General features: G+C 38.2%; 1 protein-coding gene across 5 annotated transcripts in view; it reads left to right on the top strand.

The window, feature by feature from the left end:
- TRIM37 (tripartite motif containing 37) overlaps positions 1 to 27,482 on the top strand; it is a 155,689-nt gene that overhangs the window by 63,709 nt on the left and 64,498 nt on the right. For 3 of the 5 annotated variants that reach the window (XM_067714079.1, XM_067714081.1, XM_067714080.1), the window contains exons 14-19: positions 1,237 to 1,351; positions 2,236 to 2,454; positions 3,830 to 3,966; positions 8,760 to 8,845; positions 18,084 to 18,278; positions 25,756 to 26,064. In XM_067714079.1, coding sequence (XP_067570180.1) covers positions 1,237 to 1,351; positions 2,236 to 2,454; positions 3,830 to 3,966; positions 8,760 to 8,845; positions 18,084 to 18,278; positions 25,756 to 26,064 — 1,061 coding nt within the window. Of the gene's footprint in view, positions 1 to 1,236; positions 1,352 to 2,235; positions 2,455 to 3,829; positions 3,967 to 8,759; positions 8,846 to 17,281; positions 17,423 to 18,083; positions 18,279 to 25,755; positions 26,065 to 27,482 lie in introns of all 5 variants that reach the window. The other 2 variants (XM_067714083.1, XM_067714078.1) reach the window with 1 other exon arrangement.

Here is a 27,482-nt window from a genome sequence, read left to right as displayed (position 1 = left end):
TTTTTGTCATCTCTTTTGGGGGATTATTTTAGTATCATTTTATAACCTTTTAGGTTTTCTTAAATTATTCACTAAAAGAAATATGAATAATTTGTTCCTGTTTCACACTTTAACCAGAGAGGATTGTAAAACTATTCAAATACTAATTTTACCAGCCTGCAAAACAACCTTTTTTTTTTTTTGCGGTACGCGGGCCTCTCACTGCCGTGGCCTCTCCCGTTGTGGAGCACAGGCTCCGGACGCGCAGGCCCAGCAGCCGTGGCTCACGGGCCCAGCCGCTCCGCGGCATGTGGGATCCTCCCGGACCGGGGCACGAACCTGCGTCCCCTGCATCGGCCAACCACTGCACCACCAGGGAAGCCCAAAACAGCCATTTTTTATGACCTTAGTCATCTCTTTATTGGAGTCATAGTAATGTAAATGGAGTCATGTTCAGCTATCTAACAAAGGTAGGGACGGGTTTTTTTTGCTTTAATAAGTATTAGTTTTTTTAAAGTACCGATAACTCTGAAGAGGTCAAGATTCTATCGTGTATCCATTTATATGCTTTAATATAGAGATACTTGTTTTTTTCCTAACCCCAGCTGAAATATGCCATATTGTGATATATGGAGAGTTTTGATTTTAAACTGCTATCTGGATGGGGTTGGGAATGTAGGTTATTCAGAGCATGTAATTCTTTGAGGGACAGTAAAGCAGTCCTGGGTAGTTGACCCTTTACGTGATTTTTTTTTTTTTTTTTTTTTTGCTGTGGAGTAGGAAATATGGGAACTGGAGATAGAAAAGGAATGACAAAGAGCAGTGCCTGAAACAAACTTCGCCTGTTTTACTAGGGTCTGACACAGGCAAGAAAGGAGAAGGAAGGCATTAGCTGTCTCCTTCCTGCATAGTGTGATCCTCTTCTTCCCAGCCTATGATCAACACTGTATTTGAGCTAGATTATTATAGTAAATATGTTTTAGTAGATGAGTTTGGAAGTTTAACTGTGATGTGTAATGTTATTTCTTTAGAAAAATACAGTTTGAATTTAGACAACTGACTTTTCAGAACCATGTCATTATAATTTGTGAACTACATATATAAATGGCAGATATCAGGAGCTCTGAGTTCTGAATTTTGGCCTTATAATGTAATCAAGTAAACTTAAAATTCTAGAATTTATAGTTATAGACTTAAGGCTTGGTTCATAATATTTTACTGTTTGGATTATTTTTCATGTGCAGTTATTCTTTTAAGGTTTCAGGTTCGTTCACCAACTTTCTTTCAAAAATGCCGGGACCAGCATTGGTATATTACTCAATTGGAAGCTGCACAGACTAGCTATATCCAACAAATAAATAACCTTAAAGAGGTAAGCAAAAAAACATATATTTGGTTTTAGTGTTTCATATTGTCTTACCGGCGTATTACATTTGTAATTAGATTTTGGATATTATTGCTGTTTGTAATTTTGTAGAAAAATCCACTTGTTCTTTATTCTCACTACCTTTGAACCTCTAATTCTGGACTGTCCAATTCAGTAGCCACTAGCCACATGTGGCTGTGTAGACATAATTAAAATTAAAAATTCAGTTCCTTAGTTACAGTAGCTAGCTTGTATTGGGAATTGCAGATGTAGAACATTTCCATCATTGCATAAAATTGTATTGGACAGTACTTCTCTAGTTGAGGCAAACTCTGTGTTTCTCTCAGTGACTTGGGTATTTCTCTTTCCCATGCTGTTTGAATTTAGAGGATTATAAACTATGGAACAATTGAATGTTGCCCTATCTTGAAGTCTCACTATTGTTGAACTGAGCGCTGGGGAGGATCAGTTAATGAATTTTTATTTTACAATGGTAAACTAAATTATGTAAGGAATGTCTCTTTCTACAAGTGGATATGGGGATGTGATGAGAAGTTTGAAGTGCTGAGAGTGGTTAACATATGAGAGAGGAAAAGATGAATATTTTCAAAAATTTTTATGTTAAGTTAAACTGCCTGTATTTACTATGCGGTTTGCTGATTGTGTAGCTTGGGCTAGAAATGAGAAGAAAGATGAAAATAAATTGGGCAGTTTTTCTTAGTCATAGATTTTTCCATAAGCAAAAGTCAGGAAGGTATGAGATAGATGGTGCAAGAAATGGTTTTATGAACATCTGGATATATGGTTTGTTTTTTTTTTTGCTTGAAATAATTTTACTGTACGAGTGGAGGACTGCTTATGACTCTGCTTGTGTTGTTTTGTTTTAAAAGAGACTTACTATTGAGTTGTCTCGAACTCAGAAATCAAGAGATTTGTCACCACCAGATAATCATCTTAGCCCCCAAAATGATGACACTCCTGAGACACGAGCTAAGAAGTCTGGATCATGTGCTGACATGCTTCTCCAAGATGGTCCTACTACAGCTTCTGTAAGAGAGGCCAAGGAGGATGAAGAAGATGAGGAGAAGATTCAGAATGAAGATTATCATGTAATAATTAGACCTATTTTAGATTCATTTTGTGTTTGAAAAGAGAAATGATATCATGGTTTCCAACATATGATAGGGGGAATCAATGTGCTGAAAATCTTGTCCACTTATATTTTCATTATTAGTGTATGCCCTTTTATAACTGTTAATAAGTCAGAAGTTGTTGCATCAAAATTATTTCAAGGTTCTAAAAATTAATTTATTGTAGAAAACTGTACATTCTACAAAACAAACTGTGATGTACATTTTAGAAGCTATGTAAGTTGTGGATTTTTAAAATGTGTCCTGGGGCTTCCCTGGTGGCGCAGTGGTTGAGAATCCACCAGCCGATGCAGGGGACACGGGTTCGAGCTGTGGTCCAGGAAGATCCCACATGCCGCGGAGCAACTAAGCCCGTGTGCTGCAACTACTGAGCCTGCGCTCTAGAGCCCATGAGCCACAACTACTGAAGCCCACATGCCTAGAGTCCGTGCTCCGCAACAGGAGGAGCCATCGCAATGAGAAGCCCACATGCCGCAACGAAGAGTAAACCCCACTCGCCACAACTAGGGAAAGCCTGTGCCCAGCAGCGAAGACCCAACGCAGCCAAAAATAAATAAATTTAGAAAAAAAATCTTAAAAAAAAAAAGGTGTCTGCTTTCCGTTCACTGAATCTAGTTAAAGTACCTTATCATTGCCTATGTATGTAGGATGATTTAGGTTTTGGGAGATAGCCAGGTTTTGTCCCAGCTAAACTACAACTAGAAAGAGATTTCAAGAAGTGGTTGTTATTGTTTAAGATGAGAGACAGAAGGAGAGAGAAGCTCTTTTTGAGGCTTCAGGTATATGTTATAATGAAGGAGCCAGTGGGGAGAAAGATTGAAAATCAGGTCCAGGTATTAACAAAACCATTTATTTAAGGAGATAATAGAGGTTGGAATGGAGCACTCAGGTGAAGCAGTTAACCTTTGATAGAATGAGTTAAAGGTAGGGTGGAGTTTGCAGGTAGGGCAGCTGAAAGTTGTGGGCATTTATGCTTAATAGCCAATATGTTTTTCTGTGTAGATAGGTGACAGGGTTTTATAATCACGTTGAGGATAATAGACGTTAGATAGGTCTTGAGGAGTGATGGTTTGAAATGTTACTTTGTGAGGAAGCTGATGTGGACTGTATGAAGCATTTCCAGTCATATCGAAGGCCCAGCTGACATTGGCAGAAATAACTTATTAGTGGTACCAGGTAGTGTGGTTATGTGAGTTATCTCTACAGGGCACAGCAGTCTAGGCACAGGAGCGGAGAATTCTGATGATTACCTTATTCTTTGGTGCTGGTGCTTGGGCCATGGGCTGAGTGAAAACATTTGAGATAGAAGTCTTCTTTCTTTGCCTTAATCTAGCATGAGCTTTCAGATGGAGATCTGGATCTGGATCTTGTTGGTGAAGATGAAGTAAATCATCTCGATGGCAGCAGTTCTTCTGCCAGTTCCACAGCAACAAGTAACACGGAAGAAAATGACATTGATGAAGAAACCATGTGAGTGTTCACATTAACTACCACTATAAATCATCTAAGTGGTAATTATTAGAAGCATATTAATTAAGTTAGGCCTAAAAATGTGGATATTAAGGATTTTTTTTTCTTGATCTACAGTATCTTATATAAATAAATAAAGGAACTTGAAGGGAAAAGTGAACTGATTTCCTCCCTGTCATCTCTGGGTTCCAAACTGAGTTTTAGTTTTTGCTTTAGCTTTAATTTTGCAATTATTTCATATTTAAGAAAAGTTGCAAAAATAGTAACAGGGAATTCCCGTATTTCCTTTGCCCAGATTAATTCCCCAAATTTAATATTTTGCTTTGTTATGTTTCTTTTCTCTCTATATAACTTTTTTGTGGGACATTTGAGATTAAGTGAATATACTTCTCATTGTGTACTTCTAAAACCAAGTATGTCTCTTATGTAATTTCAGTACCATTATCAAAATCAGGAAGTTAACACTGATGTAATACTATAATCTATGACCTTATAGAAATTTTGACAGTGATGTCCTTTGTCTGGTTTAGGATCCAATTCAGGATCACATGTTGCTTTTTTTTTTTTTTTTTGGCGGTACACGGGCCTCTCACTGTTGTGGCCTCTCTGGTTGCGGAGCACAGGCTCTGGACACACAGGCTCAGCGGCCATGGCTCACGGGCCCAGCCGCTCCGCAGCATGTGGGATCTTCCCGGACCAGGGCATGAACCCGTGTCCCCTGCATCGGCAGGTGGACTCTCAACCACTGTGCCACCAGGGAAGCCCCACATGTTGCTTTTTGTTAAGACACTTTAATCTGCTTCGGTCTGGTTCATGTAGTCTTTTTTTTTTAATTTGTTTTTCATGAGTTTGACACTTCAGAGAAATACAGAGTGGTTATTTTGTAGCAAGTCCCTCAATTTGGAGTAGTCTGATATTTCCTCATAATTAGATCGAGGTTATGCACTTTTGGCAGGAATAAGACAGAAGTGATGATGTAGCTTTTTCAGCGCATCAATATGAGGGGACAGTGGAAGGCGCATGTCTTCAGTCTGTCCCATTATGGTTGATTGATTTAGGATACTTGGTTAAGGTGATATCTGCCAGATCGCTCTACTTTTCCCCTTTGTAATTAATAAGTATTATGTGGGGACATATTTGGAGACTGTAAATATCTTATTTCTTGTTGTACTTTAGTCCACTAATTTTATCATTCATTGGTGATTCCTGCTTGAAAAAGATTACTGTGTTGATTGCTGAATGATGATTTTCTAATGCCATTATTCCTTCTACGTTTATTAATTGGAATTCTATTCTAAGGAAGAACTTTCCCCTCTGCCCCATTCATTAATTAACTAATTAATTTCATTAGTATAGACTCATGGAGTTTTGTATTTTTAAATCATTTAATCCACTTACTATCATAATTTATTGCTCGGATTGTCCCAGATTTGGCCAGTGGCAGCCTTTTAAAAACTCCTGTGTCCTTTCTAGATGTCCTCATTATTTTATAAGCACTTTCTTATTTTCTGGCACTACAAGACATTCCAGGTTCATCTTGTACTTTCTCTGTCCCAGCCCTGGCACCAGCCATTTCACAAGAGTAAGGTGAGAGTTTTAAACCCCCTGTTTGACCTCACCCCCCATTTCCACAAATTAGCTCCTCAAAATAGACCTTTTTCACTTAATGTTCCCTCTTTAGCATACGTGGCAAATTGCCTAAAAGGGTTAGTTGAAATGTGAAGCCTTTAAGTCACCAAATGAGAAATCATTATTAGTGATATTTTTAAATATATAGAATAGAACTGATTAATTTGAATTAACATGGAAAATTCTTTTAGATGGTGATTCTATAAAGTGGAATCCACCTTGATAATAGCTTAAATACATGGTTCTATCTGAATTAATTCCTTTGACTGTTAGGTCTCTTGACTTTTTTCAAGGTAGTTTTGAGGGCAATTGGATTTTACGTAAAATTGGATTCACAGCATCTCATTAGATTGACTTTTTAATGCTTTTTCTACTAGAAGGTATTTGATTATGTTCCCTTTATATACATCTATAATAATATCTTGATCCAAACTGTTTTATATAATTCATAGAAACAGCACAGTTAATCTTGAGCTAATTTGAGCATCTGGGGAATCATAAACTGTTAGCTCTTACAAATTAAGGTCAGTTCCTTGTATAGATGGGGAAATAGATACACAGTTGATTTGGGTAGTGGTTATTATAAACAGCTTTTAGTTAACTAGAACACATGTATCAAGTAGGCCTTTCTTCTCTTCCTCCACCTCAGTCTTTCTATGATAGTATTATATATTTTCTTCCTGCTGTTTTTTTCTTTTTATTTTGAGGTAATTGTAAATTCACTTGCAGTTGGAGGAAATAATACAAGATCCCATATACCCTTTGCCAAGTTTTCCCCAGTAAAATTTGTATACATGCTTTGCAAATACTTTCTCCCACTCTGTAGCTTGTCTTCTCCCACTCTGTAGCTTGTCTTTTTATATTCTTAACAGGGTCTTTTGCCGATCAGAAGTTTTTAATCTTTCAACAGTGTTTTGTAATTTTCAGAGTATATGTTTTACACATCTTTTAATTCATTCCTAAGTATCTTATTCTTTTTTATGCTATTGTAAATGCAATTGACTTTTCTTTTTAAATTTCCTTTGTGTATTGTTCTTTTGCAAGTACATGAAAATCCAGTTGATTTTTGTTTCTTGCAACATTGCTAACTCGTTTATTAGTTCTAATAGTTTTTTTAATGGATTCTTTAGGTTTTTCTATATACAGTATTACATCTGTAAATAGATTTAGTTTTACTTCTTTTTTTCCAATTTGGATGCCTTTTATCTCTTTTTCTTGCCTAAGTTCACTGCATAGAATGTTGAATAGAATTGGTGGTAGTGGACATTCTTTTTTTTTTTTAATAGATTTATTTATTTATTTAGGCCGCATCAGGTCTTTGTTGCTGCACGTGGGCTTTCTCTAGTTGCGGTGAGTGGGGCTCTTCGTTGCGGTGCACAGGCTTCTCATTGCAGTGGCTTCTCTTGTTGCAGAGCATGGGCTTTAGGCACGTGGGCTTCAGTAGTTGTGGTACGAAGGCTCAGTAGTTGTGGTTATGGCTCATGGGCTCTAGAGTGCAGGCTCAGGAGTTGTGGCACAGGGGCTTAGTTGCTCCACGGCATGTGGGATCTTCCCAGACCAGGAATCGACCCCGTGTCCCCTCCATTGGCAGGTGGCTTCTTAACCACTGCGGGGAGTGGACATTCTTTCTTGTCTTATTCCTGATATTAGAGGGAAAGCGTTCAGTCTTTCACCATTAAGTGTGATGTTAGCTGTGGGTTTTACATCTATGCCCTTCTAGTCCTGGTTTATTGAGTGTTTTTGTTATGAAAGGGTATTGGATTTTGTCATATTCTCCTTCTGCATCTATTCAGATGATCATGTAGTTGTTTTTTTATATTCTGTTGATATGGTGTTTTACATTAGTTGATTTTCAGATTCTAAACCAACTTTGTATTCCTTGGTTAAATTCTATTCTGCCTTGGTGTGTAATTCCTTTTATGTTTTGCTGGATTCCATTTGAGAGTATTTTTTTATGTTCTTAATAGTGTTACACCTTTCTCTGTGGCTCAGTTTTTAGAGCCTGCTTCCTTCTGCAGGCAAAATCTCTGAGCCAGAGCTCTGAAGCTGGAGTGAGCACAAAGGTGTACTTATTTCTCCCACTTTAGAAACTGACCCATTGTAGATGGGCAAGTTGGGGGCTGTAGCCTCAGATCTTTTCGGTTTGTCTTCTCAGGCCTGGGACTTCTGCTTTATGAGTGAATTGGGGCACTGGGGATCTGGGCCCCAGTTACCTCAGCATGCTGCATCCAAGGTAGAGCCTTGGGTCTGGGTAGAAGAAGGGAATCCCTACCTCTTGGTCACATACACCTGACTTTAGCCTCAGCCACGGGTGGCTGGGAACAGGATGAGAAATGCTGATGTCTTACTCCTCCTGGGAATATAGCCCTTCTATTGGGGAGCTGTGGGAAATGGGAGCCCTATGTTCTTGGCTGTACCAGTCTGAAGTGGAATTTCTGTATCACTGAATGGAGGTGGGGAGTGGTCTTGGTTCAAGTACCACAGGCTCACTGTTGTTACCAAATTTTAGTACATTTTTTTGAGGAGATGTTTTCATTTGCTATATGCTCTTAGAACCATTTCCAGAGTCTAAATGGTTGCTTTAAAAAATAATTTTCACCAATGTCACTGAAGCAGATCGGTAGAGCTCCTCGTGCTGTCAGTCCGGGAACTGATTTTAAGACTACTTTAAATACTCAAAACTAGCACTGATTAGTGCTGTTCCATATAGTACTTTGTCGTTTAAAATAAGGTGATTGTGTTTTGATAGACAACACCCTCTTTTCTGAAATAGTATTTTAAGAAAATAGTGTTTAGTCACATACAGTAATTTAAACATCTTTCTTAACCTTAAAGTGTACTGTGTTAAGCCTAATTTACTACCATTAAGTTACAAATCCTTTGAAGCTATAATCTCTTCTGCTTACAATGGTTTTCAGATTTTCTATTTTAAAAATTAAATGTTGCCAACCTATCTTGGTATTTTAAAAAGGTAGATTGAACATTAATAATACTGCCCATACATGTGATAATGACAAAAGTCTTTTCCCTCAATTTTGTATTTAGAAATATTCTATTACTTCACAGGAGAAAGCTATACACAATTGTTATGAAGTTCACTGAGGTGTGACAAGTAATATTAATTGTACTTACTGTGTGGAATGATGAATTTTATATATTCTTAGGTCTGGAGAAAATGATGTGGAATACAACAACATGGAATTGGAAGAGGGAGAACTCATGGAAGATGCAGCTGCAGCAGGACCTTCAGGTACTGAGGCCAGGCCCCACAAGCTGTTCTGCCTTCTCTCTGCTCTTCTCTGAATGTATCATATTTTGATATGTGGCAGCCATTGCTCTACATGGTTCATGGTGTTAGAAGGACTATATTTTATGTATGGATTTTAGAGTGAATTACTAATAGTATTTAAAACAGTAATAATAGCTAAAATTTAATGTGTTCTTATGTACCAGGCACTGTGCAGAGGCACTTTATGTGTACCTTATCTCATTTGCCTATAAAATTCTTGGAGATAGGTTTTAATATTATCTTCCTTTTATAGCTATAGAAACTGATGTGTAAAGGAATTAAGCAACTTGCTGTCTTTTCACAATTAAGTAAATGAAAGAGAGGAATTAGAGTTTTCAGTTTATTTGAATCCAAAGCTCATCATCTTATCTACTTTTATATACTTAACTGTCTTTTACGATACATAAGTCTTACTTGTATACCTATCTCAATTATAAGAATAATCTGAATAGAATTGTTGAATCTTTGACTTAAAAAGGGCCTTTTGAGAACTCATTTTATATGTGGAAATAACTCAGAGATTAGTTGCTTAGATCACATAGGTAGTTGTTGGTATAGCCAGACTAGAACCTCATATCGTCTTCGTGGACCCAGTTTTTTGCCAAAGTACACTGCTCCTCCTAGGATAACCTTACTTAAATAGTAGGTGTTTCTTTTGTGTTCTTGGACCTATTTAATTAAGCATGGGAAACTTGGCTAGAACAATTATCAGCTAGTTTGTACTACTTCTACTTTACTGGTGCTGCGTCGGGTCTTAGTTGCGGCACACCGGATCTTTTGTTGCGGTGCACAGGCTCAGTAGTTGTGGTGTGTGGGTTTCTCTCTAGTTCTGGCATGCAGGCTCCAGAGCGCGTGGGCTTTGTTGCCCCACGGCATGTGGGATCTTAGTTCCCTCAGCCAGGGATTGAACCCGTGTCCCCTGCATTGGAAGGTGGATTCTTAACCACTGGACCACCAGGGACGTCCCCCATACTGTTTGGATGACTGTAGCTTTGTAGTGTAGTTTGAAATCAAGGAGTATGATACCTCCAGCTACGTTCTTTCTCTAGATTGCTTTGGCTCTTCAGGGTCTTTTGTGTTTCCATACAAATATTAGGATTCTTTGTTCTAGTTCTGTGAAAAATGCTGTTGGTGTTTGAATCTGTAGATTGCCTTGGGTAGTATGGTCATTTTAACAATATTAATTCTTCCTATCTATGAGCACAGTGTATCTTTCCATTTGTGTTGTCTTCAGTTTCTTTCATCAATGTCTTAACAGTTTTCAGAGTGCAACTCTTTTATCTCCTTGGTTAGATTTATTCCTGGGGTTTTTTTTCTCCTTAATGAAGTTGTAAATGAGATTATTTTCTAATTTCTCCTTCTGATAGTTTGTTACTAGAGTATGGATATGCAACAGATTTTTGTTTTGTATTAATTTTGTATCCTGAAACTTTACTGAATTTGTTGAAGAGTTCTAGTAGTTTTTTGGTGGTATCTTTAGGGTTTTCTATGTATAGTATCATGTCATCTGCAAACAGTGACAGTTTTACTTCTTCCTTTCCAATTTGGATTTTTAAAAAAATTTTTCTTCCTGTCTAATTGCTGTGGCTAGGACTTCCAGTATTATGTTGAATAAAAGTGGTGAGAGTGGACGTCCTTGTCTTGTTCCTGATCACAGAGGAAATGCTTTCATCTTTTCACTGATGAGTATGATGTGAGCTGTGAGCTTGTTGTATATGGCTGTTATTATGTTGGGATATGTTCCCTTTGTACCCACTTTGTTTATAGTTTCTATCATAAATGGATGTTGAATTTTGTCAGAAGCTTTTCTTGCATTTATTAAGATGAGCAATTTTTATTCTGTAATTTGTTAATGTGGTGTATCACATTGATTGAGCCATCCTTGCATTCCTGGGATAAATCCCACTTGATCACAGTGTCTGATCTTTTTAATGTTTTGTTGAATTTTGTTTGCTAAAGTTCTGTTGAGCGTTTTTGTTACTACGTTCATCATTGATATTGGTCTGTAATTTTCTTTTCTGGTGGTGTCTTTGGTTTTGGTATCAGAGTGGTGCTGGCCTCATATAATGAGTTTGGAAGCATTACTTCCTCTTCAATTTTTTGGAATAGTTTGGAAAGAATAGGTGTTAACTCTTTAAATGTTTGGTAGAATTCACCTGTGAAGCCATGTGGTACTGGACTTTTGTTTGTTGGGAATTAAGTTTTTTTTATTACTGATTCAGTTGAAATTTTATTACTGGTTATCAGTCTATTCCTAATTTTCTATTTCTTCCTGATTCAGTCTTGGGAGACTGCACATTTCTAGTAATAATCCATTTCTTCTAGTTTGTCCATTTTATTGGCATATAATTGTCTGTAGTAATCTCTTATGATCTGATATGTCTCTTTGTATTTCTGTTGTGTCAGTTGTAACTATTTCTTTCCTTCTACTAACTTTGGGTTTTGTTTTTTCTTTTTTTTTCTAGTTCCTTTAGTTGTAATGTTATGTTGTTTATTTGAGACTTTTCTTACTTCCTGAGGTAGGCTTGTATTGCTGTAAACTTTTCCCTTAGTATTGCTTTTGCTGTGTTCCATAGATTTTTTGGATCATCGTGTTTCTGTTTTCATTTGTCTCAGGTATTTTTTTATTTCCTCGTAGATTTCTTCAGTTGATTAGTAGCATATTGTTTAGCCTCCACATGTTTGTGTTGTTTGCAGTTTTTTTCTTGTAGTTGATTTCTAGTCTCTTAGTGTTGTGGTCAGAAAAGATGCTTGTTATGATTTCATTCTTAAATTTCCTGAGACTTGTTCTGTGGCCTAGCATGTGATCTGTCCTGGAGAATAATGTTCCCTGTGCACTTGAAAAGAATGTGAACTCTGCTGCTTTTGGGTAGGATATTCTGTATATAGAGATCGATATCTATATATCTCTATTAAGTCCATCTAATAGATGGACTAATGTGTCATTTAAGACCAGTGGTCTAATGTGTCATTAAATGCCAGTGTTTCCTTATTGATTTTCTGTCTGTATGATCTATCCATTGATATAAATGGGGTGTTAAAGTCTCCTACTATTATTGTGTTACCGTCTATTTCTCCCTTTATGTCTATTAACATTTGCTTTATGTACTTAGGTGCTCCTACGTTGGGTACATATTTATTTACAATTGTTATATCTTCTTGTTGGATTGATCCCCTTACCATTACATACTGACCTTCTTTGTCTTTGTTATGGACTTTGTTTTAAGTCTGTTTTGTCTGATGTAAATATTGCTACCCCACGTTTCTTTTTGTTTCCGTTTCGATGGAATACCTTTTTCTATCCTGTCACTTTCAGTCTGTGGGTGTTTTTAGATCTGAAGTGAGTCTTGTAGCCACATATATATGGGTCTTGTTTTTGTATCCCCTGGGCTACTCTGTGTCTTTTGATTGGTAGGTTTAGTGCATTTATGTTTAAAGTAACTATTGATAGGTATGTACTTATTGCCTTTTTGTTAATAGTTTTCCATTTCTGTATTTCGTTTTTGTTCCATTCCTCTTTTGCTCTCTTCCCTTATGATTTGATGACTATCTTTAGTGTTAGTTTGGATTTCTTTCTCTTTTTTGTGTGTGTATCTATGGCTTTCTAGTTTGTGGTTACCATGAGGTAACACACACACACATACAGACAGACACATGATTATTTTAAATTGCTGATCTCTTAAGTTTGAATACATTATAACAACCCTGAATTTTTATTCCCCTCCCCACCCCCACTCCATGTTTAATGTTTTTATGTTATATTTTACCTCTTTTGTTTTGTGTACCTCTTAACTGCTTATTGTGGACATAATAAGCTTTTATCCTTTGTACTTGCCTTATAAGTATTTGATCTACTACAATCAAGATGTTAAGCTGTCCGTTAAACAGATCTTTCTTATACAGAAGCCTAGGTATATAGTAAAATAGTATTTACTAAATTTAATTTTTTAGACAGTATTAAATAATGATATAGCTTAAAACAAATATTTAGTGACTCAGGTGGCCTCATTCCCATAAGAATTGCTTTTAGTTTATTCAGTTATTTTCTTTTAGTTGCAAGAGAATTTAGGCTTAATAATATGTGCTGAAAAGGGTTTTAAATATTTTTCTAATGTAGAACATTAGCTAGTTGAATCAGCTGAGTATGAAAAATCTATTCTGTTGATATAATTGCCTGCCATGTGTAACTTATGAAACACTGCAATAATACTTCTAATTTGAGAACTAAAAAGTTTTGACAGTATAATACTGTCAAATTGACATATACAAATTGACATTGTATAAAGTTATTACTCAAAACATCTGTTATATATTTCAGGTTAAAGATTTTTAAGGTTCCTTGTTCCACAAATGTTTAATGAACACCCACTAGGTATCAGCCATTGTGTTGTTCATTGGGTTTATAAAATGAATGAGCATCACTTTTGCAGCACTAGTCATTGTAAAACTTTGTGGTTATAAATATAGATACAGGGTGACACCAAAAATGGAAAGAACAGCTAATTGGAAATGGGTGAAAAAAGGTTTCAGAGAGAGAGAGTGATACTTGATCTTGCTCTTTAAAGATGAGCTCAGTTCATTAGGCGAACAGGGAAATAATGAGATTAAAGAGCAAAGGCATTCTAGGCAGAAGTCGCAGCATTGTCCTTTTTGGGAACTTCAAATATTTGAGAGTTTAGTTTATATGGGGGCAGGCCAGTGTGAGATTGGTAAGCAGGAACAAGATTAGGTAATGGAAAGTCTTATTTGCCAGACTAAGGAGTTTGGGCTTTAAAGGTCTTTTTTTTTTTTTTTAAATAAATAAATAAACGTGCATTGGGTCTTTGTTGCTGCGTGCGGGCTTTTCTCTAATTGCGGAGAGCAGGGGCTACTCTTTGTTGCGGTGTGCGGGCTTCTCATTGCGGTGGCTTCTCTTGTTGTGGAGCACGGACTCTAGGCGCATGGGCTTCAGTAGTTGTGGTACGCAGGCTCAGTAGTTGTGGCACACGGGCTTAGTTGCTCCGCGGCATGTGGGATCTTCCCGGACCAGGGCTCGAACCTGTGTCCCCTGCATTAGCGGGTGGATTCTTAACCACTGCAACACCAGGGAAGTCCCCACTAAAGGTCTTTAAAAGCGAATGTGATCAGATTTGTCTTTATAATGGAAAATGGATGAGCTAAGATTAGTTAGAAAACTACCGCGGGAATTCCCTGAGAGTCCAGTGGTTAGGACTCCATGCTTTCACTGCTGAGGGCACGGGTTCAGTCCCTGGTTGGGGAATTAAGATCCTATAAGCTGTGTGGCAGGGCCAGAAAAAAGAAAGAAAGAAAAAAAAACTACCTCAATATTCCAGGAGAGAAATTTTCAGGGCCTAAAATAAGGTAGTAGCAGACAAGGTAAAGAAGAAGAAACCTTTTGAGAGATGTTAAATAGTATCTACACAACTTGCGAGTGTCTTACTGGATTGGTTGGAGTTGGTGGAGATGTGGGGATGATGCTTAACATTTCTAGGTTAGCCCGTGCCATTACATAAGCGAATGAGTCCAGGAGCAGAAGATAGTATATTCCGTTTGATCCATGTTGGTCTTGAGAGGCCTATGGGACCCCCATGTATTGATCTCCAGACCCGTATAACTGGCTGCTTAGAAGACCGCAGGTGTGCATTCTGGTCTATTAATGTATATTGCTTTTTAAAAATAAGTATCAGAATTTTTATTCATTAGAATAAATGAATTAATTAAAAATATTATTCAAAAGTTTTATCCATAATATATAAAGAACTTTTACAAATCAATAAGAAAAAGATAAGACAACCTTTTAGTAAAAAAGACAAAAGACAAGAATAGACACTTCACGAAGGAGGCTGTCTAGGTGACCAGTACACATTTTTAAAGGTGCTCAGCCTCTTTTGTCAGAGAAACGCAAATTGTGATGTGTCCCAGTGTGGATCTCTTGAGTTTATCCTACATGAAGTTTGTTGAGTTGAGTTTTTTGGATGTTTAGATTAATAGATTTCATTATATGTAGGAAATTTTTATCCATTTTTCTTCAAATAATTTTTCTCCTCCTCTCTAATTCCCATTATGTGTATGTTGGTACACTTGGTGGGGTCCCACAGGTCTCCGAGATTCTGTTCATTCTCTTTTTCAGGAAATGCCAGATAAAAACCACATTATGATACCATTGCATACCCACTGTAATGGCTAATACATTTTAAACTGGCAATATTAAATATTGAAAGAATTTGGAGAGGTGGAAACTCTCATAGCCTGCTGGTAGGAATGAAAATTGATACCACTCCTTTGGAAAACTGTTGGGCAATATGGGCTGAAGCTGAACAAACACATCCTATGGCTTTCCCAGTTCCAACAGAGTGGGAGGTGGTGTTTGCCAGTCGAATTTTACAAGATAATTTAGAGCAGCATTGTTCTTTTTCAGGTGGTTTTGTTTTCTTGTGTTTTTAATTAAAAAATATAAATGTAATTTATAACAAAGTAAAGGATGTGAAAAACTGGAGAAGACTAGAAAGGTAGTTTGGGTCTAGACTGTGTAGAACCTTGAATGTCATTCTGATGCATCCAGGCACAGAGCTTAGGTAAATCGATGTAATATTTTAGCAGGGTTAATCTGCTTGGCTTAGGAGGAGAGGATCCGTTTTCTTTTTTATGAGGTGTTTTTTTTTTTTTTTTTCCCCGAGTGAAGTTCAAGAGTAGAAATCTGCTTGTAAGTTCAGTAGCTTTATTCCTAGTAGCCAAAAGCTAAAAGCAACCCAAATTCTTTCCTAATAGTAATAAGGAAAGAAACTGGATATATTCACATTTTGGAGCCCTGCACAGAAATAATGAAAATGAATAAACTGCTGTATATAACAATATAGATGAATCTCATGAATATCATGTTGAGCAAAGAAGCAGGATATGAGTACAACTCTATCATAACATTTATGTAAAGTTCAAAAACAGGCAAAACTAATCTATGGTGTTTAACTCTGGATGGAAGTTACCTTTGAGGAGGAAGGTTAGTGAGCAATTTTAGGAGGCATGGAGGAATTTTGGGGTGCCATTAATTTGTGACCATACACTAGGCTGTATACTTATGTATGAGACAGACAGACACACACACACACACACACACACACAGAATGATGGCAGTGTTAGCTCTGAGAGAGGGAAACTGAAATAGATGCTAAAGTCTTTGATGCCCATGGATGAATGTGATAGTGAGTAGAAAGGGTGGGAACATGGGAGGGAGGGAGTAGCTGAAGGGCATGAACCACAAAGGAAAGGAGTTTTTGTTCATTGGTGAGAGTAGTGACCTGGAAGAGGGGTTAGAAACAGAAGACTGTTAATGCTCCTTACTGTACTGGGGGTCCATTTAACATGGGAGAATGAGCAACTTGTTTTTTTAAAGAAGAACTAGATATCCGGACGGTAGATACCATACTCTGGGCTACTGAGTTTATTTACTAAACAAGAACCACCTGAGTAGCTTTTTGGAAAAAGGTCCTGGATCCCATTCTAATATTCTCGTTCGGTACATCTAGAGTAGGGCCAAGAATTTAAAAAATTCCTCCAACTGACTGATATGCAGCCTGATTCGGGAACTCCCTAGTAAAGGAAAAGGGCTAAGAAACAGTTTCGAGGTTGAGGGGGGATAGTTTTCTGCCTTTTAAAATAGGAGTTGCAGTGGGTACAGAGGCTGAAAGAAAAATTGGCAATGGGATAATCCTTAGAAGAGGAAGAGGATGGGGACTTCCCTGGTGGCACAGTGGTTAAGAATCCGCCTGCCAGTGCAGGGGACACGGGTTCGAGCCCTGGTCCAGGAAGATCCCACATGCCGTGGAGCTACTGAGCCTGCGCTCTAGAGCCCGCGAACCACAACTACTGAAGGCCGCGTGCCCAGAGCCCATGCTTCGCCACAGGAGAAGACACTGTGATGAGAAGTCCGCGCACTGCCACGAAGAGAAGACCCTGCTCGCCACAACTAGAGAAAGCCCGCGCACGGCAACGAGGACCCAATGCAGCCAAAAATAAATAAATAAAATAAATAAATTTTTTTTTAAAAAAAGGAAGAGGATGAAGAAGTAGGAGAAGGTAAGGACATAAGAATGTGAACATAGATGAAAAACATATAAGTAAATAACTGGCCTGAAGCTTCTGAATAACTAAACTTTTCTCCTAAGTTTTTCCCCCAGATCTCTTTGGAAGCACTCATGAATAGTCAGAACCTGATTATTTCATGCTATTTTTTATATTATCTACTTTAAGACTTTGCTGCATGTAACATTATTTAATGTTGTGTTTCTTTAGAATATATTTAAATAGCTTTATTTAAGGAGGTCAATTTTTTTTTTTTTTTTTTTTTTTTGCGGTACGCGGGCCTCTCACTGCTGTGGCCTCTCCCGTTGCGGAGCACAGGCTCCGGACGCACAGGCTCAGCGGCCATGGCTCACGGGCCCAGCCGCTCCACGGCATCTTCCCAGACTGGGGCACGAACCCGTGTCCCCTGCATCGGCAGGCGGACTCTCAACCACTGCGCCACCAGGGAAGCCCAAGGAGGTCAGTTTTAACCAACATTTCCATATCTAACACTTGTTAGGCATTGTACTAGGCGCTAGAGAGAAGTCAGATGGTTTCCTTGGCTTAAGGAGCTTATTATCAATACAGGTAATATAGAGATGACATTATTTTCAGATGTCTACATTATGCATCAGCAAGATAAGTCTGAAATCTTCAAACTGTACTTCAGTATTTAATCAAACTAGAAAAAATGTCTGCCAAACCGTCATGACCTGAGCATTTTGCTGTCCAGAGACCTGGAGAAGACTTCTGCTATTTTGGTGTCTCGTTCCTTGGGATCTGTTATACCAGGGAGCTTGACTTTGATCCAAGACCACTGGGTTATGCGATATGTTCTCCTTTTCCTTACCCTCATACCCCTAACCATATATACCGTACACATTGTCACCTTTTTATTTCTAGGGTTGAGGATTATGCCTGAATTTTGAGTAGTAATGAGGCCAGTCATCAGCCACTGTTCTTTGTACACCTCTCTGGGCAATATGGTTTCTTCTCTGTGCTTCTTATCATGAACACCAACTCCTAAGAGGTCCATACACAAGTATTCAAACAACATCAACCAGTTTACTTTTTCTTTCTTTCTTTCTTATTAAATTTGTCCAATTATATAGCTTTCATTTTCTACATCTCTTTCTTGCAGGTAGTAACCATGGCTATATGGGTGCCAGTAGCAGAATGTCAAGAAGAGCACATTTATCCTCTGCTGCTACCAGTAGTTTATTAGACATTGATCCTTTAATATTAATACATTTGTTGGACCTTAAGGACCGGAGCAGTATGGAAAATCTGTGGGGCTTACAGCCTCGCCCGCCTGCTTCACTTTTGCAGCCCACAGGTAAAATATTAACAATAATTTCCCATTTTTCTGTGCTTCTCCAGAAGAACTCTTAAATTTGAACCCAAGTATCTTAAGTGTTGGAACATGGTATGTTTCTGTAGCAAATTGATTTTTCATTGTATGTTATAAAAATATATCAATCAAATCAATTTTTTGTTGTTATTGTTCAAAGGTGTTTTGTGCAAAAATAATGTCAAAATGCCTGTAAGAAGGTTTTTATATGATTTGCCTTTTAGATTGTGACTGATTGACCGTTTGATCCATATGAAATACAGTTGTCCTCTTTGTGAATGGACTTCAAGTTTTGCAGGCTTCATGAATACCCTAACTTCTTAGTGGAACTGTGTCTAAGTTAGAAATAGAAAAAGAAGGTTTACTTATGTTTTGATGTTTAATAGCCTAAAAATGTATACCAATTAGTATTTTTTTTTGAAAAATTATTTGTTAAAGAGGAGTGACATTTGTGTTACTGTAATACACTGTATACACATACACAATTTAAATGTATAGTCAAACCTGGACTTTTTGAAACTTTTAGACATAGGCATTTACTTTAAAATGACACATTTTAAAAACCATTTTTGTTGGAAAGCTTCCTAAAATATACTGCACATTTTTCTTTCTTTTTTTTTTTTTTTTTTAAGGAATATTTATTTTTTGGTTGTGTTGGGTCTTTGTTGCTGTGTGCAGGCTTTCTCTAGTTGCAGCGAGCAGGGCCTATTCTTCGTTGCAGTGCATGGCTTCTCATTGCAGTGGCTTTGCTTTGTTGTGGAGCACAGGCTCTAGGAGCACAGACTTCAGTAGTTGTGGCATGTGGGCTCAATAGTTATGTCTCGCGGGCTCTAGAGCGCAGGCGCAGTAGTTGTGGTGCACGGGCTTAGTTGCTCCACAGAATGTGGATGCTTCCCAGACCAGGGATTGAACCTGTGTCCCCTGCATTGGCAGGCACATTCTTAACCACTGCACCACCAGGGAAGTCCCTACTGAACATTTTTCTACCTTCCTAAACAACAGTTACTATACAGATTAAATCAATGATTTACAACAGTGATTTTGATGCTTCTTTAAAGCAGCAGAACTCATTTTTCAAGTAGAATTTAAGGCAGAGTCTCAGTGTAGAAAACAGAGAAATAGAGCTGCTCTAGTGGGGGATAGATCAGAGCTTGGATTATTTAGGCCTCTTTTTTCCTAAGGTATACTTCCTGGAAGCCTGGGTCCTCAATCTGAGTGTCTCCAATCAGGTTATGAAACAGTTGCATTTCATCTATGGTCGAAGTACATTTTGTATTATGCCTGTACTCTTGTAGTACTTACCACATGTAAATAATTTTACATTTTTTTTCTGAGACATTTTTGTTTTAGAAAACTTTTTTTTTTTTTTTTTGTGGTACGCAGGCCTCTCACTGCCGTGGCCTCTCCCGTTGCGGAGCACAGGCTCCTGACGCGCAGGCTCAGCGGCCATGGCTCACGGGCCCAGCAGCTCCACGGCATGTGGGATCTTCCCGGACCGGGGCACGAACCCGTGTCCCCTGCATTGGCAGGCGGACTCTCAACCACTGCGCCACCAGGGAAGCCCTAGAAAACTTTTAAAATATAGAAAATTGTAAATTGAAAATAAAAATTACACATAGTTCTTGTGATCAACAAAGAAATACCCTTAAAAAAAAACCAACTTATCACACTGGCAAAGGTTTTGCTTAAATTATAACCAGTGTTAGGGCTTCCCTGGTGGCGCAGTGGTTGAGAATCTGCCTGCCAATGCAGGGGACACGGGTTCAAGCCCTGGTCCGGGAAGATCCCACATGTCGCGGAGCAACTAGGCCCATGAGCCACAACTACTGAGCCTGCGCGTCTGGAGCCTGTGCTCCGCAACAAGAGAGGCCGCAATAGTGAGAGGCCCGCGCACCGCGATGAAGAGTGGCCCCCGCTTGCCGCAGCTAGAGAAAGCCCTCGCACAGAAACGAAGACCCAACACAGCCAAAAATAAATTAATAAGTTAATTAATTAAAAAAAATTATAACCAGCGTTGTTTGCAAAGACCTAGTGAAACAGACAAGTTCTGTTTCTGTAGGTAGATGTATACATTGGTTTAACAATTTTGAAGGAAAATTTTGTAGTAGGTCTAAAATACCTCTATCCTTTAATCCTGTAACTTCACTTCTAGGAATATATTCCAAAGAGAAAATAATCAGAGTTGTTGAAAATATCCAACAATTCAGTTATGGTTGAAAAATTACAGTTTTGCCATGGAATAGCATATTTTACAGACAGGTAAAATCATGTTTTTGAAAAATATTCAATGTCATCGGAAAAAAAAGAATGCAGACTACATAAACAGAGTAAGATCTTGGTTCTCTGAAAGTTTAGCTTTCTGTTAAAATTAATAATATAAATGAGATGACTTGAGTTTCAAATCCAGGTGATTAACATGCTGATGACAAGGAGGATGGGGGAAATAGTAGAGAGAAAGAGCAAGGCTTGGATTTAAACATCTTGAGTTTGACATACCAGTGGGATATCACGGTAGAGATGCCCAGTAGACAGCTAAAAATTAAGAACTGGAATACAGGCAGTTATTTGCCTAGAAGTGATACTGGCTTATTAAAACTAAGGGAGTAAGATTGCAAAGGGGTGAGTTTCAAGGAGTTTTTCAAAGAAAGGGGCTAGGGACATAATCATGGTGAACATCTATTTTTATTGAGTGTGTGGAAGATGAGTCAGATGAAGAGGCTTTGGAAAGGAGAGAGAACAGAGTCATGGAAGCCAAATGAAGATAACCTTTCTATGAGAGGATATTTAAAGGATAATGTTAGAAAAAGATCCAGCTTTCTTTTTATTAAAAAGATTGCTTGGATTTCGATGTTCATTTTTGATTCTTTGCATATTCTTTCCTTCTCAGTCTGTATACTTTCATTTCCTTTTTTTGTCATACTGCATTAGCTAGAACTTCCGGTAGAGATTAAAAAGGAGTGGTGAAAAGGTGTTCCTGATCTTGATGGGAAAGCTTCAAGTTTCTCACCATAAAGTATGATACTAGCTGTAGGTTTTCTTTTTTTATATGTATAAATTTATTTTATTATTTTAAATTTTTGGCTGCATTGGGTCTTCATTGCTGCACGCAGCCTTTCTCTAATTGTGGTGAGCAGGCGCTACTCCTCATTGCAGTGCGGTGGCTTCTCTTGTGGCGGAGCATGGGCTCTAAGTGCGCAGGCTTCAGTAGTTGTGGCACAAGGGCTCAGTAGTTGTGGCACAAGGGCTCAGCAGTTGTGGCTCGTGGGCTCTAGAGTGCAGGCGCAGCAGTTGTGGCACACGGGCTTAGTTGCTCCGCAGCATGTGGGATCTTCCCAGACCAGAGATCGAACCCATGTCCCCTGCATTGGCAGGCGGATTCTTAACCACTGTACCACCAGGGAAGCCCTATAGGTTTTCCATAGATATTCTTTATCAAGTTAAGGAAGTTCCCCTTTATTCTGAGGTCTTATCGTGAATGGTTGTTGGATTTTGTCAAATGCTTTTTTTTGCATCTGTTGATATGATGTGATGGATTACATTAACTGATTTTCGAATGTTGAACCAGCCTTGCATACCTGGGATAAATCCCACTTGGTTGTGGTGTATGAGTTTTTAAATATGTTGTTGAATTCAGTTTGCTAATATTTTGTTGAGGGTTTCATGTTCATCAGAGATACTGATCTGTAGTTTTCTTGTAATGTCTTTGTCTGGTTTTGGTATTAGAGTAATGCTGACCTCATAGATTGAGTAAGGAAGTGTTCCCTCTGCTTCTTGCAGAGATTGTAGAGAACTTATATAATTTCTTCTTTAAATGTTTGGTAGAATTCACCAGTGGACCCATCTGGGCCAGATGCTTTCTGTTTTGGAAAGGTATCAGTTACTGATTAAATTTCTTTAATAGATGCAGGCCTATTCATATTGTATATTTCTTCTTGTGTGAGTTTTGGCAGATTGCCTTTCAAGGAATTGGTCCATTACATCTAGATTCTCAAATTTGTTGGCATAGAGTTGTTCTTAGTTTTCCTTTATTATCCTTTTGTTTCTTTCAACACATATTGAGTGAACACCTATCATGTATCAGACTCACTGCAGGTTTTTGTTCTTAACCACTGTGCCATAGAAAGAACGTCGTAAGGGGCATCAGGGTTTGAACAACAGATAATGTAGCCGAACTAGATTTTAAGGTACATGTAGTGGTAAATAGAAGTGGAAAGTCAAGTTGGATCTGTTCTGTGGAAGGCCTTTCATGCTTGCCTGAGGAATTTATTCATAGTGGACAGTGGGGAGCCATTGTTTTAGTTTAGGAGTAGTTTGATTCAAACTGTATTTTAGAAAGCTTGCAGGGCTGAGAAAGCTATCAGACATGAAAATCTAATCAGGGTATAGTTGTAGAAGTTTATTTGTGGTTCCTAGTATGAGAGGACAAATTCCTACATTTCTGTGTATTTTCTCAATTATTATATGCTTAAAAATATGTGGAGCTGGGATAAGGTCTTCAGAATCTTTTGACATTATAAAAGTTGTACTTAACCTCTAGGGAACAGATTAACCTAGGCAATGTATAATTAAGATTTTACTTATAGCAAACAGTTATGCTTGTAAAGGTAGAGTTTATGGGGCTTGGCAACTAATTGTAACATGGTAAAGAGGACTCTGAAGTGGCTTAGGTGACCAGGAGAAGGGTGACAGCATTGACAGATACTGAAGTCTGGAGGAGAAGCTGTAGAGAATTGTCGTTCTTGAAAGGCACAACTGAGTGATATGAAAGAAGTGTTATAGCTGAGACTCTCAGTTCTATTAACCTTATAACTTGGCAAATTCAGGAAGGCTTCTCATCTTCAGTGCAGTAAGTATCCTTAAGTTGTCAGGTTCCTTTGGTGAAATTCCACAGCACCTTACACTCTCCTGTCTTAGCACTTAACCACACAGTACTGAAGTGGATTGAGAGCTTTGTGAGGGCAAAGACCGGGTGTTCGTCTTGTTCACTGTTATATCCTCTGCGTAGCACAGTGCTTAGCATTTGAAACAAACTCAGTAATTGTTTATTAACTGATTTTTCAGATGATGGAGGTTTGTTTAAGTCTGTTTTGTATTTTTCCATTTGGGCTTCCTACTTTTAAAAATTCTTGTCAGTTTCTAGTAATAATAAACCGAACCATGTGGTTTAATACAGGTTTTCATATTGAAGTCCAGGTGGATGTGGGGTGGGAAGTGGGAGCCACAAAGATTTTATTTAGCAAAACATTTTGAGTATTTTGTGCCATAGGTTGCTTGGCCTGGAATATAAAGATCACTAAGATGTAATCTCAGCCCTTAAGTTGTTCACATTCTGCATGTTTGTCTTCCTTACTGTAATGTGATAAGTGCTGCAGTAGAAGTGGACTCCCTGTGCTCTACAAAATTAGGTGAGAATTGATTTGAAAGAAGGGGAGCAGCTGGTGGTTTAGGTGCCTGAAGAAGGAGACATTTCAGATTACACCTGATGAGTTTGGGTTAGTAGAGCAAAGGAAAGAGGACGTGTGAAAAGGATGAAAACGAGATAGAACATGGCTGGTATGTTAGAGATGCAAACAGTTCCAAAGATTGGATATGTTTGGGATAGAGGCAGAAGATAAAGCCACTGAGAGTGAAGGTGGAATCAGATAATGTAGGGCCTTGTGTGCCATGCTGGTGCTTTCCTCAGTGAATCTAAGCGGGAAAGTAATACCTGATTTGGGTTTTAGAAAACTGCCCTGACATCTTGGTGGACAATGGGTTGAATGGAAATGTGCTACAGAGTGTTTTCACAGACATTAAATCTTCTGAGCTTCACAACCGTCCTGTTACATGTATATTATTGTCTTCATTTTACAAATAAATAATAAGTGGACTCAGAAGTTGGAGGACTTAAAGGAAGTTACAGCAACTAAATGGTAGATCTGCAACCAAATCCTGGATTTCTAAAACCTCTCTCTTATTCTTGCTTTCAACTGTAAGTAACAAAATGCTGCTAATCGTGGCTTAGCTAATAATAATAAAGGCACTTTATTATGCATATTAAGTCTGGAGGTAAGTGATTCCAGGTTCATCAGGTATTTAAAGGCAGGGCAAGGGATGGTCTTCCTGCAGTTCTCTTGCCTCTTCTGTCATGGCAATAAGATGACTGCCACAGCTTCATACATCATTTATTCACAAGAATATGTTACTAGCAGGAAAGAAAAGACTGGATGGAAAAGAGACTTATTCCGTGACGCTGGAGAGCAAACTTATTAAGATCACTGACTTTGGAGGCAGACTCCTTCGTTTGAATTCAAGCTCCTCTACTTATTATCTGTATCACCCAACATAATAAAATCTCCCTATCAGGATAGAAAATCTCTGCCTCCGCTCCCCCCAGCTTTTGGCTGAAACTCTGAGTCATGTGCCCACCCTAAATGCTCAAAGAGGAATGAGCTTAGACCAGTCCTAGACTCATATCCTCTGGGGCCGAACAGGATGGACCTAACCGTCCAGAGCACACTGCTGCCCACCTAATACCTGAACACAATCTGGGTTCTTTTCACATGGTAGAAGTGGGGTGATAGCTGTTGCACACACTAGGATGCTACCTTGCCCTGTTATATGGCAGTAGATTGTTACAGTGTGTAAGCAGGTTCAGCTATCATTCCGAATTGTTCTTTTGTCTACTTAGGGTACCTGTTGGTCCCCTGTTTGTTGGGGTGTGTGTGTGTTTTTTTTTGGGTAGGCAACTTGGTTTCTTTTTGCTTTGCGTCAGTCATAATGTTCTTTGATTTCCAAAATATCTACCTCATTTGCTCTTCCTGCATAGAAAGTGTGTGTTTTCCTTGGTCATTTCTCTCTTGTTAATATTTGGGTGGGCAAAAAGAAATTAAAAACAACTTTAACTACTTTCTCTTGGAAGAGTGAAAGCATTGTTAGTTTAGTGGCTGCAGAGACTCAGTAACAAGGAACTAGTTTTTTATGATATTCCATGGCACTTAATAGCTGTATCTACATTGGATGATAGTTCAGTAAATCAGTTTTTTAAATTCAGTTAGCATATATTTTTTATATAATATGTATAGCATATTAGACTAAGTGGCTTCTAGGTTTATGTTTTTTCTGTTTTTTTTTATTGTGAACATAATAAAAGCTCAGTATAGAAAATTTGAGAAAAGTGGAAAACTATAAAGAAGAAAGCCCAGGCAGTAGGGCAGCTTTTAAAAGTTTTAGAAGTAAATACATAATTCAGATTTGAGTGATTATAATGTGACCCAGATTTTAACTTTGTAGGTGTGAATAGAGTAGGATACTTGTGTCTGTCTTTATTTTCATTAATGGGATTTAATGCATGCTTTTATGTTGATACCACCTAAATCACCTTAAGTTATTTACACCTCAAATTTGCTTATAGTCACAGTATAGAATGGTTTCATGAATGTTAAAGTCTATATTAACATGACTTGTCACTTTCTCTCTGAAGCATCGTGTTCTCGAAAAGATAAAGACCAAAGGAAGCAGCAGGCAATGTGGCGAGTTCCCTCTGATTTAAAGATGCTAAAAAGACTCAAAACTCAAATAGCTGAAGTTCGATGCATGAAAACTGATGTAAAGAATACACTTCCAGAAATAAAAAGCAGCAATGCTGCTTCTGGAGACATGCCGGCAGGCCTTCTTTCTGTTGACCAGGCAGCTCTGGCTGCATGTGGAACCGAGAACTCTAGCAGATTACAGGATTTGGGAATGGAGCTCTTGGCAAGGTCATCAGTTGCCAGTTGTTACATACGAAACTGTAAGTGAAAAAGATCCTATTAGTTTTATTTCTCCATGTGTCATTTGGGAAGCTAGAGGACAGGTTATTTTCAGAATAATAATATTCAAACATCTCCCTCACAATGAATTAAGACTACAAATGCAAACAGCCTTTTCTCCCATCCAAAACTGACTCTGTATTTTCTGCTGTGTAATAGAGCTAACATTTCTTGGTTGCTTATTCTATATGGGTCAGCAAACAAGACAAAATCCTTAACCTCGTGGATCTTGCATCCATGTATTCATGTGATAGGAATTGGACATTAAAATGTGTAGACAAGTAAAGATAATTTCAGTTGGTAAAAAGTACGTGAAGGAAACAACAGAGTGAGATGGGCAGAGCAAGTGAGGTGTGTGCTATTTTAGTTAGGGTAGTCAGAAAGTCTCTCAGGAGGGAACAGTTGAACTGATATCTGAAGGTTAAGAAGGTGGCAGCCATGCAGAGATCTGGGGGAAGCATTCTTCAGGGTAAACAGAATGGAAAATGCAAAGTCCCATATAAAGGATTTGCTCTGCATGTTTGAAGGCTCGAAGGAAGACCATTTGGGCTGAACATGGTGAATTAAGCAGAGGCGAGAGTGACAGGAAATAAGTCAGAGAGGTAGGCAGGATCTAGGTCAGGTAGGTCTTATAAGACCTCAATAAGGAGTTTGAGTTTTATTCTGATTTTAGGAGAAAATCTCTAGAGAATGAAAATCAGGGGGGTGTTTATGATCTGATATACCTTTTTACAGAGATGACTTTCTTTGTTGTGTGAAGAAGGGTCTGAAAAGGGTTGAGAGTGGGAGTTGTGAGACCAGTAAACAGCCTGTAACAATAGCTTGTGTGAAATACGGTGACTTATTCTGGAGTTACTACACTGGGTAGGTGGGCTTGCTCATGGTCTTCCAGCCTTTCTTAATTCTCCCAAGGATGGTATATAACTAGTACTACTCTAGATACATAGGACAGAAGTTAATCTATTACATACAGTAGATATTTTAGACCAGGAGGGCTCAGTTCTTTCCCACAAACCTCGTAAGAAAGGTTTAAGGGAAAGAAAAAAAGTAAGAATGATGTTTCAGTGTTTGGTCTGAGCAACTTAGTGACAGGTGGTGTCATTAATTGAGACACAAATCAAATAAGGAAAAAGACACAAATCAAATATGGGGATTGTTGTGCCATAGGGGCAGGAAGTCGGGAGTTCTTTTTTAAACATACTAGGTTTGAGATGTCTGCTAGATACTCTAGTAAATATCTCATAGGCAGTTGAGTGCTACATAAGTCTGAAGGATATGGGGTTAAAGCTGGATATAAACAGTTGGAAGTCAACAGTATCAGATGTTGTTTAAAGCCAGGGATCAAGTATGAAGGGAATTTAAATGGAGAAATTTTGGTTCTGGGCACTTAAATATTTAA

This window comes from Pseudorca crassidens, chromosome 19 (assembly GCF_039906515.1).
Source record: "Pseudorca crassidens isolate mPseCra1 chromosome 19, mPseCra1.hap1, whole genome shotgun sequence".
Classification (NCBI taxonomy): domain Eukaryota; kingdom Metazoa; phylum Chordata; class Mammalia; order Artiodactyla; family Delphinidae; genus Pseudorca; species Pseudorca crassidens.
This window is presented reverse-complemented; position numbering and strand designations above follow the sequence as displayed.